At 45.4% G+C, this 20,381-nt stretch overlaps 1 protein-coding gene across 4 annotated transcripts in view; it reads left to right on the forward strand.

Moving 5' to 3' along the window:
- Positions 1-20,035, forward strand: part of ASZ1 (ankyrin repeat, SAM and basic leucine zipper domain containing 1) — a 508,155-nt gene extending 488,120 nt beyond the window's left edge. For all 4 annotated transcript variants that reach the window (XM_063930479.1, XM_063930476.1, XM_063930477.1 and 1 more), the window contains one exon: positions 19,577-20,035. In XM_063930479.1, the coding sequence (XP_063786549.1) occupies positions 19,577-19,741 (165 nt within the window). In that variant the 3' untranslated portion in view covers positions 19,742-20,035. The remainder of the gene's footprint in view (positions 1-19,576) is intronic.
- Positions 20,036-20,381: the final 346 nt, after the last annotated feature.

Here is a 20,381-nt window from a genome sequence, read left to right on the forward strand (position 1 = left end):
GGGGAGGACAAGGGAGAGAGCGCCCCCTCCTTCCCCTCCAGATGGACCGCTGTCAATCACCGTGTCACTGATTGATTTCTGGCTGCAGAGAGGCATGCAGTGAGTCAGTGTGACTCATTGTATTGCCAGCGGCTATAGTCCTCTTCACTGCGGCAGGCCTCGGTGCAATGCACCGGAACTAGTTTCACCACTGGATACTTGTACATCTGTCTGTGACTGAATCTGTATAAGAATCAACGGAACCAGGCATGAAGAAAAAAAGGCTTGGCTGCTGCAACGTAGTAGTTGCACAGACCGTTTCCGAACACCTGCAACTGTTGATTTCGACAGCTGCAGGTGTCGCTGCTCTATCTCCACAGCAGGGATAGAGCTGTGGCAGCTCCAGACTGCTCAGGAGATCTTGCGTGAGTTTCATGTGTGCCTAGAGGATCTGACCAAGGGAGAGAGACCGCATCAGCAGTAAGACGATGCTCTGTGTGCTCAGGCGAGGATCCCCAAGGGGGGAGTTTTCACTTGGTAATGAGGCAAAGCAGAAAACTGCTATAGTGGCACAATCTGTGCTGCCATAATACATCTCCCCCTCAGTTCCACACAATATACAAGTGGAGCATATCAAATTAATCAGCAGTGTCTTCTGGTGCGCTGTAGCTGCATTGTGTTGCAACTAAGATGCATTTTCCAGCAAAAAAAAAACACCCGATCTAGCAGTCTCTCACAGAACCTGGCGTGAAGCAGTTATGTATGAGGACATATCTGTAGCTCTTTTTGGTGTTACACAGAGGTTCCACTGCACTACAGCAAAGGATTTTAAATACATTTATGATTTAAGAATTCTCTTTCTTGGATACAATGCATCCAGAAAGTATTCACAGCGCCTCACTTTTTGCACATTCTGTTATGCTACAGCCTTGTTCCAAAATTGAATAAATTAATTTTTTCCCTCCAAATTCTACAAACAATACCCCATAATGACAACGTGAAAAAAGTTTTTTGGAGATTTGTTCACATTTATTAAAAACTAAGAAATCACATGTATATAAGTATTCACAGCCTTTGCCTGAAGCTCAGAATTGAGCTCAGGTGCATCCTGTTTCCACTGATCATCCTTGAGATGTCCACCCGTGGTATATTCAGTTAATTAGACATGATTTGGAAAGGCACACTCCTGTTTATATAAGGAATTGACTGTAGATCTCTGAGACAGTATTGTCTCGAGTCAGAAATCTGGGGAAGGGTACAGAAGACTATCTACTGCTTTGAAGGTCCCAATGAGCACAGTGGCCTCCATCATCCATAAATGGAAGAAGTTCGGAACCACAAGGACTCTTCCTAGAGCTGGCCGGCCATCTAAACTGAGCGATCAGGGGAGAAGGGCCCTAGTCAGGGAGGTGACCAAGAACCCGATAGTCTCAACCTTCCAGAAGGACAACCATCTCTGCAGCAAGCCACCAATCAGGCCTGTAGGGTAGAGTGGCCAGACGGAAGCCACTCCATAGTAAAAAAAAATAAAAAAAATAAAAGCACATGGCAGCCCACCCGGAGTTTGCCAAAATGCACCTAAAGGACTCTCAGGCCATGAGAAACAAAATTCTCTGGTCTTATGAGACAAAGATTGAACTCTTTGGCGTGAATGCCAGGCGTCATGTTTGGAGGAAACCAGGCACAGCACATCACCAGGCCAATACTATCCCTACAGTAAGCATGGTGGTGGTAGCATCATGCTGTGGTGATGTTTTTCAGCAGCAGGAACTGAGACTACTCAGGATAGAGGGAAAGATGAATGCAGCAATGTAGAGAGACATCCTGGATGAAAACCTGCTCCAGAGTGCTCTTGACCTCAGACTGGGGTGACGGTTCATCTTTCAGCAGGACAACGACCCTAAGCACAGAGCCAAAATATCAAAGGAGTGGCTTCAGAATAAACTCTGTGAATGTACTTGACTGGCTGAGCCAGATCCTATACTTGAATCCGATTGAACATCTCTGAAGAGATCTGAAAATGGCTGTGCACCAACGCTTCCCATCCAACCTGATGGAGCTTGAGACGTGCTGCAAAAAGGAATGGGCGAAACTGCCCAAAGATAGGTGTGCCAAGCTTGTGGCATCATATTCAAAAAGACTTGAGGCTGTAATTGCTGCCAAAGGTGCATCAACAAAGTATTGTGATGCCACATGTGATTTCTTAGTTTTTTATTTTTAATAAATTTGCAAAAATCTCAAAAACACTTTTCTCCTGCAGGGTCCACAGATTATCCACAGGATAAACATTGGGATATGAGGTAGTGTCAGCGGTTTGAAACCAACGCTCAAAGCTTTCAGCCTTCCAGAATGCAACTAACCAGTCCCCTATATCCCCGCCTCCTGGCTCAGGCAATTCAGTTTTTTTGTTGGTGCGGCAGGAGCCGGACCACGATCTTTGGGCTGCTGATTTTGGTAGCCATAAGAGATGGGACTTTCGTCTGGCCTAATGTGTTTCCACCGATCACCCTGTTGCCCAGGGTTATGCGAAAGGTAAAACAGCGAAAGGACGCCGTGATACTAATAGCTGCGGCTTGGCCCAGAAGATATTGGTACTCAGATCTGCAGAGGCTGTCGGTGGATACTCCGTACTTACTCCCTCAACGTCCAGATCTTCTGTCTCAGGGTTCTTGCTATTACAAGCACCTGGATCGGCTGTCTTTGACGGCGTGGCTCTTGAGACTTCCATCCTGAAAGCAAGAGGATTCTCACAACAGGTAATTCAAACAATGCTTAGAGCAAGGAAATCATCCTCAGCTCGCATTTATTACCGAATATCTATATTCAATGGTGCAGTGACAGGAAAGTTGACCCTTCAGAGTTTCCAGAGTCCTAGCATTCCTTCAGGCAGGAATGGACAAAGGTCTACAGGTGGCTTCCTTGAGAGTCAGGTGTCAGCATTGACAGTATGGTTTCCAAATAAAATTGCTAACCTGCAGGATGTTCGCATTTTTTTCCAAGGAATGCTTCACATCCAACCTCCTTTTGTTCCTCCTACAGCTCCTTGGGATCTAAGTTTAGTCCTAAAGGCTCTTCAAGTTGCACCATTTGAACCACTGAAGCAAGTGGATCCTAAATGGTTGACAGCTAAAGCTCTCTTTCTTTTGGCTATTGCTTCAGCTAGAAGAGTTTTTCAGACTTAGGGGCATTGTTATGTCACCCTCCTTTTCTGATATTTCATCCAGATAGAGCCGTTCTCAGAACCAAATCTGGTTATCTTTCTAAGGTGGTATCTAAATTCCACCTTAACAAAGAAATTGTAGTCCCGGTTTTCCAAGGTCCAGACCTTTCTGCGGGAGATGCATCATGGGACGTAGTCCGTGCTTTAAGGATCTACGTGGCTCTTACCAGTGCCATCAGAAAGACAGACCCTCTCTTCGTTCTCTACGGATTTCACAAGAGAGAATGGCCTGCTGACAAGCAGACACTGGCGAGATGGCTTCGGATGACTATTTCATAAGCATATTCTCAAGCTGATCTCCCTGCTTCATCTAATGTCGCTACTCTCTACTCGTAAGGTATGTTCTTCATGGGCAGCACAACGTGGTGCTTCAGCTGAACAGATATGTAAGGCAGCCACATGGTCTTCCATTAACACATTCATTAGACATTATGCCTTTGATACCTTTGCATCTCAGGACGCTGCATTCGGGCAAAGGATTCTCCTGTCCAATCAGGAGCGTCCCCTCCACTAAAATTGCTTTGGGACATCCCAATGTTTATCCTGTGGATAATCTGTGGACCCTGCAGGAGAAATACGTTGTTATGGTAGACTTACCGTCGATAACTCTATTTCTCCTAAGTCAACAGTATACACAGGGATCCCACTCTGACGCACCTGATTTGAGGATTAGTATCACGGCGCCCTTTCGCTGTATTACCTTTCAGGGCGATCAGTGGAAACACATAGGCCAGACGAAGTCCCATCTGTTATGGCTGCCAAATAAAGCATCCTAAAGATCATGGTCCGGCTCCTGCCGCACCAACAAAAAAACTGAATTGCCTGAGCCAGGAGGCAGGGGTATAGGGGACTGGCCCGTTGCATTCTGGGAGGCCGAAAGCTTTTGATCTTTGGTGTTAATCCACTGATGCTACCTCATATCTCAATGTTTATTCTGTGGATACTGTGGACTTAGGATAAATAGAGTTATCGATGGTAAGTCTACCATAACTATGTATTTTTTCACGTTGTGAATATGGGATATTGTATGTAGAATTTTGAGGGACAAAATTAATTTAATCCAGTTTGGAATAAGGCTGTAACATAACAAAATGTGGAAAAAGTGAAGCGCTGTGAATACTTTCCGGTTGCATTGTAAGTAAATTATGTACAGGATGAGTCTTCCATATCCAATATTCTTAAATACTTAATTTATTGAGCATGATAGTGACACCTTTGATGTCTGATAGTTTAATGTACACACAATTATTAAATATATTGTCTAAAATTACCTTCAGGCTTTGTATATAAGGTGTATTTAACACCATTATGTGTATGTACACAAACTTTGTATCATTCACAAAATTATTGAAAATATTGTAGAAAATTACCTGAAGGTTATGTGTATAAGATCTATATGAAACATAAATACATTCTGTGTTTAGACTTAGGTCCCATCCTCAAGATATCTCATTATGGTATGCAATTATTCCAAAATACGGTAAAATACGATATTTAAAATACTTCTGGTCCCAAGCATTTTGGGTATGGGAGACTCGATCTGTATAATCGGAAATGTATCCTATAGAATCCTTTGCTACACAAGGCACATACTATACTAGCATTCATGATTAAGTATGTGTTTTTTTAACATATGTATAATAATTTGCTCCAGCACAGTGTAACCCCTGTGTTTCCTTTCACGTTCACTTTTTTTGTGAGATTCATAGCCAAGTAAATTTATTTGGACCTTCCACAAATGGAAATTAGATTCTTGCTATTATCAGTGTTGGGAAGAGACATGAAATTGAGTTCTACCAGTTACTACTACCATATCTTTTTGGTTTTGTGATCTTTGTAGTAAAAGTAATCAGTGAGTTTTTGTTGTATGTTTGTGTGTTGTCTAGAACTCTTGTGCAGTAAGTATATAAGTGTTTAAGCAATTTTCTTCTGCCCCCTTTCACTTAATACATTTCCCTTTTCACTGTGCTGCACCCACCAGTCATCTAATGTGTAGTTATAAAAGGCAGAAGAACACTTCTGTCAGGTCTACAGTAGTCTGACGATCAGCACTTTATCCATGAAAACGATGCCTATGGATTTATTCCTACTTACCCATCTGGAAATCACCCTAGTAGGTTGGAGGAAGAAAAGGACTAACCTAAAGTATTAGAGTATTCGCTAAAAAAACCAGAACGTGTCCGTCTGGCATATAGGTTACTGTATCTCTGCATTTTTATTACCTGTTAACCCTCTAATTCTTCTCTCACAGTATAAAAAATAACAAATAAGAGAATATATTTTTGCTGTGTAAACTAATGGAAGGTGAAGTTTAGAGTTAAAAGCAATTTGCCGACTTTATTTTAATCATCTGTATTCTGATAATTACAAGCTGTTCATGCTTTTTTAACTTTGTGTTTTTTGTTTATTGGTACAATTCAGCCCATGTAATTGGTCATGAAATGTTCTGTCACACTCTGTCTCCAAGATTTGTCAGCACATCCAGTAACCCCTACAGCAAATACCAAACAACAAAGTTTTGTAGAACACTTTCAATATACAATTATTGTATGAATGTAGCATTTACGGATAGTCCTGTCATAAAATTTTTGAAGGCATGCCTACATTAAAAGGAAAATACAGTATATGTTTAAGTTATATGCATAGGTTTACTTTGATAGTCATACTGAAAGGAAGTGTTCATATATGGAAGTAAAAAAATAACTTGTTAAGGGTGTGACCAACATTTTAAACACGTTGCCGCAGCCGCTTATTGTATGTGTTTATTAGATATGTAAATCCTGTAACTCTTCATACAATTTAATAAACAATATATGAACTAAATGTGAGAGTTTGAGCCCTGGCAATCAGAAGAATTTACTGTATACTGGAATGTGCTGACATTTAAGCATCCTGAGTTTCTGTTTCCCAAAAATGATGGGACTACCAAACCTGAGGAACATTATGGTAATGGTGTTTTGTGACCGGACTGATCAGACTACAGGAATTTCCTGTGTAAATAAGAAAGACTGAGTGCCCAGCATTTTGTGCCTATAGACTGCATTGATGTTAGCCCTGCCTAAAATACAAATCAATCCAATATGAAAATACATCTTGTTTTAATATTTTGGACATAGCTGAGATGTGACATTTTGTTTACTATTTTGCAATATTTATTTGTAAGCATGTTACATATGACTGTTACAGTAACACACAAACAGACCTTAAGAACAAATATAAAGCTAAAAGGGTGTAGAATACTGTGCTCCTAATAACTTACAAAATGGAGATAGAAACATGCACTGTATTTGCTGTGAGTTATTTCTCTAGTATGGTTGTATTTTAGTGGTTAAAAACGTGTGATTTGTAGGAGAAATGGTGATGGGCTTACCTCAGGTCCCCCTTTGTATGTCATTGCTGTGTAGTTCTAATCAAAGGTAGAACTGTTTTGTGACTTCTTACATGATGATAGTCATTACAGTGTCTGGGGAGAGGTGTGTAACACCCAGTACTTTGTGTTGTGTTCCGATGTTTGGGTAGGTGTTCCTGCAGAGTACAGTTGTGTGTGTGATTCTATGCTGCAAATAGCAAGATGCAAAAAGTGTATTGGTTGTCCTTGTATGGTCCAAAGAGGCAGTGGAAAACAATGTTAAAAGCTTAAGGTCTAGATTTAGTAAGCCTGAAATTTAAAATGGCAATGTTGTTATATTCTAAAACCAGGCATGTTTTGCATTTAAATTGTTTCCATTTCAAATTTTGAGGTTAAATCTGTAGAGAATCAGCAGTGTGCACAAGTGTGACTTCCAGGAAGACAGCCCCCATCCCTAAATATGTGTTATTTGACCAGTGGTTTGGTGAGCACAGTATAGTTATCTATCCATGGGCCGAATTCATGTTTGTAAGCAGTGCCAATGTTCAAGCAAATAAGCGCTTATCTGCAGACTGCGCATGTGCCATGATCACACTGCGCACATCTCTGCGATGCCGGGGCCCAGTAAAATTCTTTACACAGACTGATTGATTGTCAGGAAGGGACTGTTTTGGGGCAGGTAATGGGGAGTAGAAGCAAAAACAAAGGCGTTTCCTGGCTGGGCATACAGTACCTGCCTTCAGCTGCAGTCATGTACGCAGAGTAGTGTTGCTACTACCATGGCCAGTCTGCATGACAGTAGACTCATTTGAGGAGTTATGATCTGCGTTATTGCGTTGGTGCTGCATATGCCTAAGCAGTTGTGAAGGACTTTGCGATGGCTCCAGTGGCTGTCTATATTCTTTGCTGGGCTGCAGCTTCATTTGTGATGATTAGCAGTTCCGTAGCCTGAAAAATTGCAGCTGTGTAGACAAGGGTATGCTGTCAATAGGTCTACAGTGTCTAGTTAGACAGTCAGTAGGTCGACACCAAATGGTCGATATTCGTTAGGTCAACATGGTCAAAAGGTCGACATGGTTATTAGGTCACCCTATGAAAGGTCGACAGTGGTTATGGTCGACGGGTACAAAAGGTTGACAGATTCTAATGGTTGACATGCCAATGGTCGACACATATGGTCAACATAAGGTTTTTTTGTGTTTTTTCTTAATTTTCTTTCCAACTTTTTCATACTTTACAATTCACGTGGAATATGATTGGAAATGGTAACCTGTGCACCTTGCCCGAAAGATAGTGAGCGAGGCCGTACACTAACTGGGGGTCCACGTGCTGAGATGGCAAAAACAACACCAAAAAATGCAAAAATGTTGTGTCGACCTTTACCTGTGTCGCGCATTTTCCATGTTAACCTTTTGTACCCGTCAACCTTTTATAGGTAGACCTAATGACCATGTCGACCTCTTGTCCATGTCAACCGTTTCACTGTCGACCATTTGGTGTCGACCTAATGATTGTAGACATTCTTACTGTAGATCTGTTGATCTATGTCATGACCTTCCCCGACACCAGATCTAAACCTAATCAAGCATTTATAGGATAATCTGGCAATGACTAAGGCAACAATTTAGTGATGTATTTTTGTTCTAGAATGGTGCTATGTATCTCCTTTTTAATACCAAATATTTGTAGAATCAGTGCACATGGGTCCCTCACATGGTTGCCAAACTCCCTTTTCTCTGACGTCCTAGTGGATGCTGGGGACTCCGTAAGGACCATGGGGAATAGACGGCTCCGCAGGAGACTGGGCACATCTAAAGAAAGATTTAGGTCTATCTGGTGTGCACTGGCTCCTCCCCCTATGACCCTCCTCCAAGCCTCAGTTAGATTTCTGTGCCCGGCCGAGCTGGATGCACACTAGGGGATCTCCTGAGCTCCTAGAAAGAAAGTATAGTTTAGGTTTTTTATTTTACAGTGAGACCTGCTGGAAACAGGCTCACTGCAGCGAGGGACTAAGGGGAGAAGAAGCGAACCTACCTAAGTGGTGGTAGCTTGGGCTTCTTAGGCTACTGGACACCATTAGCTCCAGAGAGATCGCACACAGGACCCGACCTCGTCGTCCGTTCCCGGAGCCGCGCCGCCGTCCCCCTTACAGAGCCAGAAGCAAGAAGGTCCGGAAAATCGTCGGCTGAAGACTTCTGTCTTCTCCAAGGTAGCGCACAGCACTGCAGCTGTGCGCCATTGCTCCTCATGCACACCACACACTTCGGTCACTAATGGGTGCAGGGCGCTGGGGGGGGGCGCCCTGAGCAGCAATATTAACACCTTGGCTGGCAAAACTGACACCATATATAGCCCCAGAGGCTATATAGGTGTAAATTACCCCTGCCAGAATAACACAAAAAGCGGGAGAAAGCCCGCCGAAAAAGGGGCGGAGCCATCTCCCTCAGCACACTGGCGCCATTTTCCCTCACAGCTCCGCTGGAAGGATCGCTCCCTGGCTCTCCCCTGCAGTCCTGCACTACAGAAAGGGTAAAAAAAGAGAGGGGGGGCACAAATTTAGGCGCAGTATAATATATATATGCAGCTATAAGGGAAAACACTCTTTATAGGTGATATCCCTGTGGTATATAGCGCTCTGGTGTGTGCTGGCATACTCTCCCTCTGTCTCCCCAAAGGGCTTTGTGGGGTCCTGTCCTCTGTCAGAGCATTTCCTGTGTGTGTGCTGTGTGTCGGTACCGCTGTGTTGACATGTATGATGAGGAAAATGATGTGGAGGCAGAGCAAATGCCTGTAAATGTGTTGTCACCCCCTGAGGGGTCGACACCTGTGTGGATGGACTTATGGAAGGCATTACGTGACAGTGTCAGCTCCTTACATAAAAGGTTTGACGACATAGGACAGCCGGCTACTCAGCTTGTGACTGTTCCAGCGTCTCAAAAACGCCCGCTACCTCAGATGGCAGACACAGATGTCGACACGGATACCGACTCCAGTGTCGACGACGATGAGACTAGTGTACCCTCCAATAGGTCCACCCGTTACATGATTGAGGCAATGAAAAATGTATTACACATTTCTGATAGTACCCCAGGTACCACAAAAAAGTAGTGATGAGCGGGTTCGGTTCCTCGGAATCCGAACCCCCCCGAACTTCAGCCTTTTTACACGGATCCGAGGCAGACTCGGATCTTCCCGCCTTGCTCGGCTAACCCGAGCGCGCCCGAACGTCATCATCCCGCTGTCGGATTCTCGCGAGGCTCGTATTCTATCGCGAGACTCGGATTCTATATAAGGAGCCGCGCGTCGCCGCCATTTTCACACGTGCATTGAGATTCATAGGGAGAGGACGTGGCTGGCGTCCTCTCCATTTAGATTAGAAGAGAGAGAGTGAGACACTTGATTTACTGGAGCTTAGGAGTACTCAGAGAGTGCAGAGTTTACTAGTGACTGACCAGTGACCACCAGTGCAGTTTTTTTATTATATTATTATTTAATATAATCCGTTCTCTGCCTGAAAAAAAACGATACACAGTGACACAGTAACAGTATACCATATCTGTGCTCAGCCTCAGTGTGCTGCATCATCTATGTATATCTGACTGTGCTGAGTGCTCACTGCTCACACAGCTTAATTGTGGGGGAGACTGGGGAGCAGTAGCAGGAGTACATATTATTTAACAGTGCACACTTTTGCTGCCAGAGTGCCACTGCCAGTGTGACTGACCAGTGACCACTGTCTGACCACCAGTATATTGTGATTGTCTGCCTGAAAAAGTTAAACACTCGTCGTGTGGTGTTTTTATTCTATAAACGCATTCTGCTGACAGTGTCCAGCAGGTCCGTCATTAATTATATAATATATACCTGTCCGGCTGCAGTAGTGATATATATATATATATTTTTTATATCATTATCATCCAGTCTATATTAGCAGCAGACGCAGTACGGTAGTCCACGGCTGTAGCTACCTCTGTGTCGGCAGTCGCTCGTCCATCCATAATTGTATACCACCTACCTGTGGTGTTTTTTTTTTCTATCTTCTTGATACTAGTAGCTTACTTTAGGAGTCTGCAGTGCTGACAGTGTCCAGCAGGTCCGTCATTATAATATATACCTGTCCGGCTGCAGTAGTGATATATATATATTTTTTATATCATTATCATCCAGTCTATATTAGCAGCAGACGCAGTACGGTAGTCCACGGCTGTAGCTACCTCTGTGTCGGCAGTCGCTCGTCCATCCATAATTGTATACCACCTACCTGTGGTGTTTTTTTTTTTTTCTATCTTCTTGATACTAGTAGCTTACTTTAGGAGTCTGCAGTGCTGACAGTGTCCAGCAGGTCCGTCATTATATAATATATACCTGTCCGGCTGCAGTAGTGATATATATATATTTTTTATATCATTATCATCCAGTCTATATTAGCAGCAGACGCAGTACGGTAGTCCACGGCTGTAGCTACCTCTGTGTCGGCAGTCGCTCGTCCATCCATAAGTATACTAGTATCCATCCATCTCCATTGTTTACCTGAGGTGCCTTTTAGTTGTGCCTATTAAAATATGGAGAACAAAAATGCTGAGGTTCCAAAAATAGGGAAAGATCAAGATCGACTTCCACCTCGTGCTGAAGCTGCTGCCACTAGTCATGGCCGAGACGATGAAATGCCAGCAACGTCGTCTGCCAAGGCCGATGCCCAATGTCATAGTACAGAGCATGTAAAATCCAAAACACCAAATATCAGTAAAAAAAGGACTCAAAAATCTAAAATAAAATTGTCGGAGGAGAAGCGTAAACTTGCCAATATGCCATTTACCACACGGAGTGGCAAGGAACGGCTGAGGCCCTGGCCTATGTTCATGGCTAGTGGTTCAGCTTCACATGAGGATGGAAGCACTCAGCCTCTCGCTAGAAAAATGAAAAGACTCAAGCTGGCAAAAGCACAGCAAAGAACTGTGCGTTCTTCGAAATCACAAATCCACAAGGAGAGTCTAATTGTGTCGTTTGCGATGCCTGACCTTCCCAACACTGGACGTGAAGAGCATGCGCCTTCCACCATTTGCACGCCCCCTGCAAGTGCTGGAAGGAGCACCCGCAGTCCAGTTCCTGATAGTCAGATTGAAGATGTCAGTGTTGAAGTACACCAGGATGAGGAGGATATGGGTGTTGCTGGCGCTGGGGAGGAAATTGACCAGGAGGATTCTGATGGTGAGGTGGTTTGTTTAAGTCAGGCACCCGGGGAGACACCTGTTGTCCGTGGGAGGAATAGGGCCATTGACATGCCTGGTGAAAATACCAAAAAAATCAGCTCTTCGGTGTGGAAGTATTTCAACAGAAATGCGGACAACATTTGTCAAGCCGTGTGTTGCCTTTGTCAAGCTGTAATAAGTAGGGGTAAGGACGTTAACCACCTCGGAACATCCTCCCTTATACGTCACCTGCAGCGCATTCATCATAAGTCAGTGACAAGTTCAAAAACTTTGGGCGACAGCGGAAGCAGTCCACTGACCAGTAAATCCCTTCCTCTTGTAACCAAGCTCACGCAAACCACCCCACCAACTCCCTCAGTGTCAATTTCCTCCTTCCCCAGGAATGCCAATAGTCCTGCAGGCCATGTCACTGGCAATTCTGACGAGTCCTCTCCTGCCTGGGATTCCTCCGATGCATCCTTGCGTGTAACGCCTACTGCTGCTGGCGCTGCTGTTGTTGCTGCTGGGAGTCGATGGTCATCCCAGAGGGGAAGTCGTACTCGTAAGACCACTTTTACTACTTCCACCAAGCAATTGACTGTCCAACAGTCCTTTGCGAGGAAGATGAAATATCACAGCAGTCATCCTGCTGCAAAGCGGATAACTGAGGCCTTGGCATCCTGGGCGGTGAGAAACGTGGTTCCGGTATCCATCATTACTGCAGAGCCAACTAGAGACTTGTTGGAGGTACTGTGTCCCCGGTACCAAATACCATCTAGGTTCCATTTCTCTAGGCAGGCGATACCGAAAATGTACACAGACCTCAGAAAAAGACTCACCAGTGTCCTAAAAAATGCAGTTGTACCCAATGTCCACTTAACCACGGACATGTGGACAAGTGGAGCAGGGCAGGCTCAGGACTATATGACTGTGACAGCCCACTGGGTAGATGTATGGACTCCCGCCGCAAGAACAGCAGCGGCGGCACCAGTAGCAGCATCTCGCAAATGCCAACTCTTTCCTAGGCAGGCTACGCTTTGTATCACCGCTTTCCAGAATACGCACACAGCTAAAAACCTCTTACGGCAACTGAGGAAGATCATCGCAGAATGGCTTACCCCAATTGGACTCTCCTGTGGATTTGTGGCATCGGACAACGCCAGCAATATTGTGTGTGCATTAAATCTGGGCAAATTCCAGCACGTCCCATGTTTTGCACATACCTTGAATTTGGTGGTGCAGAATTATTTAAAAAACGAGAGGGGCGTGCAAGAGATGCTGTCGGTGGCCAGAAGAATTGCGGGACACTTTCGGCGTACAGGCACCACGTACAGAAGACTGGAGCACCACCAAAAACGCCTGAACCTGCCCTGCCATCATCTGAAGCAAGAAGTGGTAACGAGGTGGAATTCAACCCTCTACATGCTTCAGAGGTTGGAGGAGCAGCAAAAGGCCATTCAAGCCTATACAACTGAGCACGATATAGGAGGTGGAATGCACCTGTCTCAAGCGCAGTGGAGAATGATTTCAACGTTGTGCAAGGTTCTGCAACCTTTTGAACTTGCCACACGTGAAGTCAGTTCAGACACTGCCAGCCTGAGTCAGGTCATTCCCCTCATCAGGCTTTTGCAGAAGAAGCTGGAGACATTGAAGGAGGAGCTAACACAGAGCGATTCCGCTAGGCATGTGGGACTTGTGGATGGAGCCCTTAATTCGCTTAACAAGGATTCACGGGTGGTCAATCTGTTGAAATCAGAGCACTACATTTTGGCCACCGTGCTCGATCCTAGATTTAAAACCTACCTTGGATCTCTCTTTCCGGCAGACACAAGTCTGCTGGGGGTTAAAGAACTGCTGGTGACAAAATTGTCAAGTCAAGCGGAACGCGACCTGTCAACATCTCCTCCTTCACATTCTCCCGCAACTGGGGGTGCGAGGAAAAGGCTCAGAATTCCGAGCCCACCCGCTGGCGGTGATGCAGGGCAGTCTGGAGCGACTGCTGATGCTGACATCTGGTCCGGACTGAAGGACCTGACAACGATTACGGACATGTCGTCTACTGTCACTGCATATGATTCTCTCCCCATTGAAAGAATGGTGGAGGATTATATGAGTGACCGCATCCAAGTAGGCACGTCAGACAGTCCGTACTTATACTGGCAGGAAAAAGAGGCAATTTGGAGGCCCTTGCACAAACTGGCTTTATTCTACCTAAGTTGCCCTCCCACAAGTGTGTACTCCGAAAGAGTGTTTAGTGCCGCCGCTCACCTTGTCAGCAATCGGCGTACGAGGTTACATCCAGAAAATGTGGAGAAGATGATCATTAAAATGAATTATAATCAATTCCTCCGTGGAGACATTGACCAGCAGCAATTGCCTCCACAAAGTACACAGGGAGCTGAGATGGTGGATTCCAGTGGGGACGAATTGATAATCTGTGAGGAGGGGGATGTACACGGTGATATATCGGAGGATGATGATGAGGTGGACATCTTGCCTCTGTAGAGCCAGTTTGTGCAAGGAGAGATTAATTGCTTCTTTTTTGGTGGGGGTCCAAACCAACCCGTCATTTCAGTCACAGTCGTGTGGCAGACCCTGTCACTGAAATGATGGGTTGGTTAAAGTGTGCATGTCCTGTTTATACAACATAAGGGTGGGTGGGAGGGCCCAAGGACAATTCCATCTTGCACCTCTTTTTTTCTTTCATTTTTCTTTGCGTCATGTGCTGTTTGGGGGGTGTTTTTTGGAAGGGACATCCTGCGTGACACTGCAGTGCCACTCCTAGATGGGCCAGGTGTTTGTGTCGGCCACTTGGGTCGCTTATCTTACTCACACAGCTACCTCATTGCGCCTCTTTTTTTCTTTGCGTCATGTGCTGTTTGGGGAGTGTTTTTTGGAAGGGCCATCCTGCGTGACACTGCAGTGCCACTCCTAGATGGGCCAGGTGTTTGTGTCGGCCACTTGGGTCGCTGAGCTTAGTCATCCAGCGACCTCGGTGCAAATTTTAGGACTAAAAATAATATTGTGAGGTGTTCAGAATAGACTGAAAATGAGTGGAAATAATGGTTATTGAGGTTAATAATACTTTGGGATCAAAATGACCCCCAAATTCTATGATTTAAGCTGTTTTTTAGGGTTTTTTGAAGAAAAAAAAAACGAATCCAAAACACACCCGAATCAGACAAAAAAAATTCAGTGAGGTTTTGCCAAAACGTGTTCGAACCCAAAACACGGCCGCGGAACCGAACCCAAAACCAAAACACAAAACCCGAAAAATTTCCGGTGCTCATCACTACAAAAAAGGGTATTATGTTCGGTGAGAAAAAACTACCAGTAGTTTTTCCTGCATCTGAGGAATTAAATGAGGTGTGTGAGGAAGCCTGGACTTGATTATTTCTAAACGGTTATTGGCAGCGTACCCTTTCCCGCCAGAGGATAGGTCACGTTGGGAAACGTCCCCTAGGGTAGATAAAGCGCTTACACGTTTATCAAAACAGGTGGCACTACCGTCTCCGGATACGGCCGCCCTAAAGGATCCTGCTGATAGAAAGCAGGAGGCTACCCTAAAAGCTATATATACACACACGGGCATTATATTGCGACCAGCGATTGCATCAGCATGGATGTGCAGTGCTGCTGCGTGGTCAGATTCCCTGTTGGATAATATTGATACCCTGGATAGGGACACCATTTTGCTGACAGTAGAGCATATAAAGGACGCTGTCTTATACATGCGTGATGCACAGAGGGATATTTGCCGGCTGGCATCAAAAATAAGCGCAATGTCCACTGCCGCCAGAAGGGGGTTATGGACTCGGCAGTGGTCAGGTGATGACGATTCAAAAAGGCACATGGAAGTTTTGCCTTATAAGGGGGTGGAACTGTTTGGGGATGGTCTTTCAGACCTCGTTTCCACAGCTACGGCTGGGAAATCGACATTTTGCCACAGGCTACCCCACAGCAAAAGAAGGCACCGTATTCTCAAGTACAGTCCTTTCGGCCCCATAAACACAAGAGGGCTCGAGGCGCATCCTTTCTGCCGAAAGGCAAAGGTAGAGGGAAAAAGCTGCAGCATACAGCCAGTTCCCAAGAGCAAAAGTCCTCCCCTGCGTCCGGTAAGTCCACAGCATGACGCTGGGGCTTCACAGGCGGATCCGGGTACGGTGGGGGCCCGTCTCAGAAATTTCAGTACACAGTGGGCTCTCTCACAGGTGGATCCCTGGGCCCTTCAAGTAGTATCTCAGGGGTACAGGCTGGAATTCGAGACGTCCCCCCCCCCCCCCCCCCCCGCCGTTTTCTAAAATCTGCCTTACCAGCAACTCCCTCTGCCAGGGAGGCAGTGTTGGTGGCTATCCAAAAACTGTATTCACAGCAAGTGATTGTCAAGGTACCCCTCCTTCAGCAAGGGAAGGGTTACTATTCCACAATGTTTGTGGTACCGAAACCGGACGGTTCGGTGAGACCCATCTTAAATTTAAAATCCTTGAACACTTATATCAAAAGGTTCAAGTTCAAGATGGAATCACTCAGGGCGGTTATTGCGAGCCTGGACGAGGGGGATTACATGGTCTCCCTGGACATCAAGGATGCGTACCTGCATGTCCCCATTTACCCTCCTCACCAGGAGTACCTCAGATTTGTGGTACAGGACTGTCACTATCAGTTCCAGACGCTGCCGTTTGGGTTATCCACGGCACCGAGGGTCTTTACCAAGGTAATGGCCGAAATGATGATACTCCTTCGCAAGAAGGGAGTTTTAATTATCCCGTACTTGGACGATCTCCTGATAAAGGCGAGGTCCAAGGAACAGTTGGTAGTGGGGGTAGCACTTTCTCGGGAAGTGCTACAACAGCACGGCTGGATTCTCAATATTCCAAAGTCAAGCTGGTCCCGACGACACGTCTTCTGTTCCTGGGAATGATTCTGGACACAGACCAGAAAAAAGTGTTTCTTCCAGTGGAAAAAGCCGAGGAGTTGTCATCTCTAGTCAGAGACCTCCTAAAACCGGGACAGGTGTCGGTACATCAATGCACACGAGTCCTGGGAAAAATGGTAGCTTCGTACGAAGCGATTCCATTCGGAAGGTTCCACGCAAGGACTTTCCAGTGGGACCTGTTGGACAAATGGTCCGGGTCCCATCTCCAGATGCAACAGCGGATAACCCTGTCGGCAAGGACCAGGGTGTCGCTGCTGTGGTGGCTGCAGAGGGCTCATCTACTAGAGGGCCGCAGATTCGGAATACAGGACTGGGTCCTGGTGACCACGGATGCCAGCCTTCGGGGCTGGGGCGCAGTCACTCAGGGAAGAAATTTCCAAGGACTGTGGTCAAATCAGGAGATTTCGCTTCACATAAATATTCTAGAGCTAAGGGCCATTTACAATGCCCTAGGCCAAGCAAGGCCCCTGCTTCAGAACCAGCCGGTACTGATCCAATCAGACAACATCACGGCGGTCGCCCATGTAAACAGACAGGGCGGCACAAGAAGCAGGAGGGAAATGGCAGAAGCTACAAGGATTCTCCGATGGGCGGAAAATCATGTGTTAGCACTGACAGCAGTGTTCATTCCGGGAGTGGACAACTGGGAAGCAGACTTCCTCAGCAGGCACGACCTCCACCCGGGAGAATGGGGACTTCATCCAGAAGTCTTCCAAATGCTGGTAAACCGGTGGGAAAGACCACAGGTGGACATGATGGCGTCCCGCCTCAACAAAAAGCTAAAAAGATATTGCGCCAGGTCAAGGGACCCTCAGGCGATCGCTGTGGACGCTCTAGTAACACCGTGGGTGTACCAGTCGGTTTATGTGTTTCCTCCTCTGCCTCTCATTCCCAAGGTACTGAGAATAATACGAAGGCGAGGAGTGAAAACTATACTCGTGGTTCCGGATTGGCCAAGAAGAGCTTGGTACCCGGAACTTCAAGAGATGCTTTCAGAGGACCCTTGGCCTCTGCCGCTCAGACAGGACCTGCTGCAGCAGGGGCCCTGTCTGTTCCAAGACTTACCGCGGCTACGTTTGACGGCATGGCGGTTGAACACCGGATCCTGAAGGAAAAGGGCATTCCGGAGGAAGTCATCCCTACCCTGATCAAAGCCAGGAAGGATGTCACCGCAAAACATTATCACCGCATTTGGCGGAAATATGTTGCTTGGTGTGAGGCCAGGAAGGCCCCAACGGAGGAATTTCAACTGGGTCGATTCCTGCATTTCCTGCAAGCAGGGGTGACGTTGGGCCTCAAATTGGGGTCCATTAAGGTCCAGATTTCGGCCCTGTCGATTTTCTTCCAGAAAGAACTGGCTTCACTGCCTGAAGTTCAGACTTTTGTCAAAGGAGTTCTGCGTATTCAGCCTCCTTTTGTGCCCCCAGTGGCACCTTGGGATCTCAATGTGGTTTTGGAGTTCCTGAAATCACATTGGTTTGAACCACTTAAGACTGTGGATTTGAAATATCTCGCGTGGAAAGTGGTCATGCTGTTGGCTCTGGCTTCGGCCAGGCGTGTGTCAGAATTGGCGGCTTTGTCCTATAAAAGCCCTTATCTGATTTTCCATATGGATAGGGCAGAGTTGAGGACTCGTCCTCAGTTTCTCCCGAAGGTGGTATCAGCGTTTCACTTAAACCAGCCTATTGTGGTGCCTGCGGCTACTAGGAACTTGGAGGATTCCAAGTTACTGGACGTAGTCAGGGCCCTGAAAATTTATGTTTCCAGGACGGCTGGAGTCAGGAAAACTGACTCGCTGTTTATCCTGTATGCACCCAACAAACTGGGTGCTCCTGCTTCTAAGCAGACTATCGCGCGCTGGATTTGTAGCACTATTCAGCTGGCGCATTCTGCGGTGGGACTACCGCAGCCTAAATCTGTAAAAGCCCATTCCACAAGGAAGGTGGGCTCATCTTGGGTGGCTGCCCAAAGGGTCTCGGCTTTACAACTTTGCCGAGCTGCTACTTGGTCAGGGGCAAACACGTTTGCAAAATTCTACAAATTTGATACCCTGGCTGAGGAGGACCTGGAGTTTTCTCATTCGGTGTTGCAGAGTCGTCCGCACTCTCCCGCCCGTTTGGGAGCTTTGGTATAATCCCCATGGTCCTTACGGAGTCCCCAGCATCCACTAGGACGTCAGAGAAAATAAGAATTTACTCACCGGTAATTCTATTTCTCGTAGTCCGTAGTGGATGCTGGGCGCCCATCCCAAGTGCGGATTGTCTGCAATACTTGTAAATAGTTATTGTTACACAAATCGGGTTGTTATTGCGAGCCATCTGTTCAGAGGCTCCGTTGTTATCATACTGTTAACCGGGGTTCCTATCACGAGTTATACGGTGTGATTGGTGTGGCTGGTATGAGTCTTACCCGGGATTCAAAATCCTTCCTTATTGTGTCAGCTCTTCCGGGCACAGTGTCCTAACTGAGGCTTGGAGGAGTGTCATAGGGGGAGGAGCCAGTGCACACCAGATAGACCTAAATCTTTCTTTAGATGTGCCCAGTCTCCTGCGGAGCCGTCTATTCCCCATGGTCCTTACGGAGTCCCCAGCATCCACTACGGACTACGAGAAATAGAATTACCGGTGAGTAAATTCTTATTTAAAGTCACTTTATTTCAGGTTTTCTATGCTTGTTTGTTTTTTTTTTTTGTTTTTTTGTATTTTGAGAATGTGTATAAAGCATATATGCTGTATAAGAATACATACAGTAGAACAATTAATTATTCTGAGCTAATTAAACTGTTTGTTTGGGGAGGGGGGCTTTGCTGTTGTGCGCTTTTGTGTTCTTATTGCTGATTAGTAATATTAATGTAGGAAAGACTAGGCATTTCGGCAGACCTGATTTGTTGACTTTTCTGTCAGTTTCAGCAAGGTCAAAGAAACAACCCCTGCCGTGTGCCGCCACTGAAAGACCAGCGAGGTTGGAGATGGGGTCAATTGCTGAAAATGACTACACTGGCCGTGTTAGGTTTGGGATTTTTTATCTCCGTTGTTCAGATACGTGCAAGAAATAAAGTGGTGCTGTAAGGTACAGCAGTATGGCAATAATAATGCTTGATGCAGAAAAAAATCATTTTTTTGGACAAGTAAACTGGACAATTTTTTGTTAATCCAATACCTTGCTGATGTTACAACCATATTTTGTTTATTTTTATGTAATTTGGACATTGTTTCACCTTATTTTCATGCCTTCTTATAAAGCTGGTAAAGTTCACTGTCTGCTTTCACATTTGCCATTTGGAGTATAAGAAAGTTTCCAATCCATATATTTTTGTAACACATTTCTCACCTTAATCATTAAATATTAACGTTATTACAAAATTGCTTCATTATGTAAAACTTTTATACATTTTGCTTTACATTGGCATTTAGAATTTGTCCCTTTTTTGTTTCATTTGCAATGTTACATCTCTATTTTTAGGGATGGATCATTTATAAAACGTCAATGGAGTATTAAAGTTGTGGGGGGGAAAAAAATTATATATATATATATATATATAGATAGATAGATATGCGAAAGCCCTCACTGACTGACTCATCACTAATTCTCTTACTTCCCGATATGTTAGGATTCTGAAATGTAACTTAGGTATTCTGCAGGCGGGAAATAATAAAACTGCGTAATTAGTATTTTAATAAACCACCCCTAAGAGGATGATAAGGGGGT

Source organism: Pseudophryne corroboree, chromosome 6 (assembly GCF_028390025.1).
Source record: "Pseudophryne corroboree isolate aPseCor3 chromosome 6, aPseCor3.hap2, whole genome shotgun sequence".
NCBI classification, from domain to species: Eukaryota; Metazoa; Chordata; class Amphibia; order Anura; family Myobatrachidae; genus Pseudophryne; species Pseudophryne corroboree.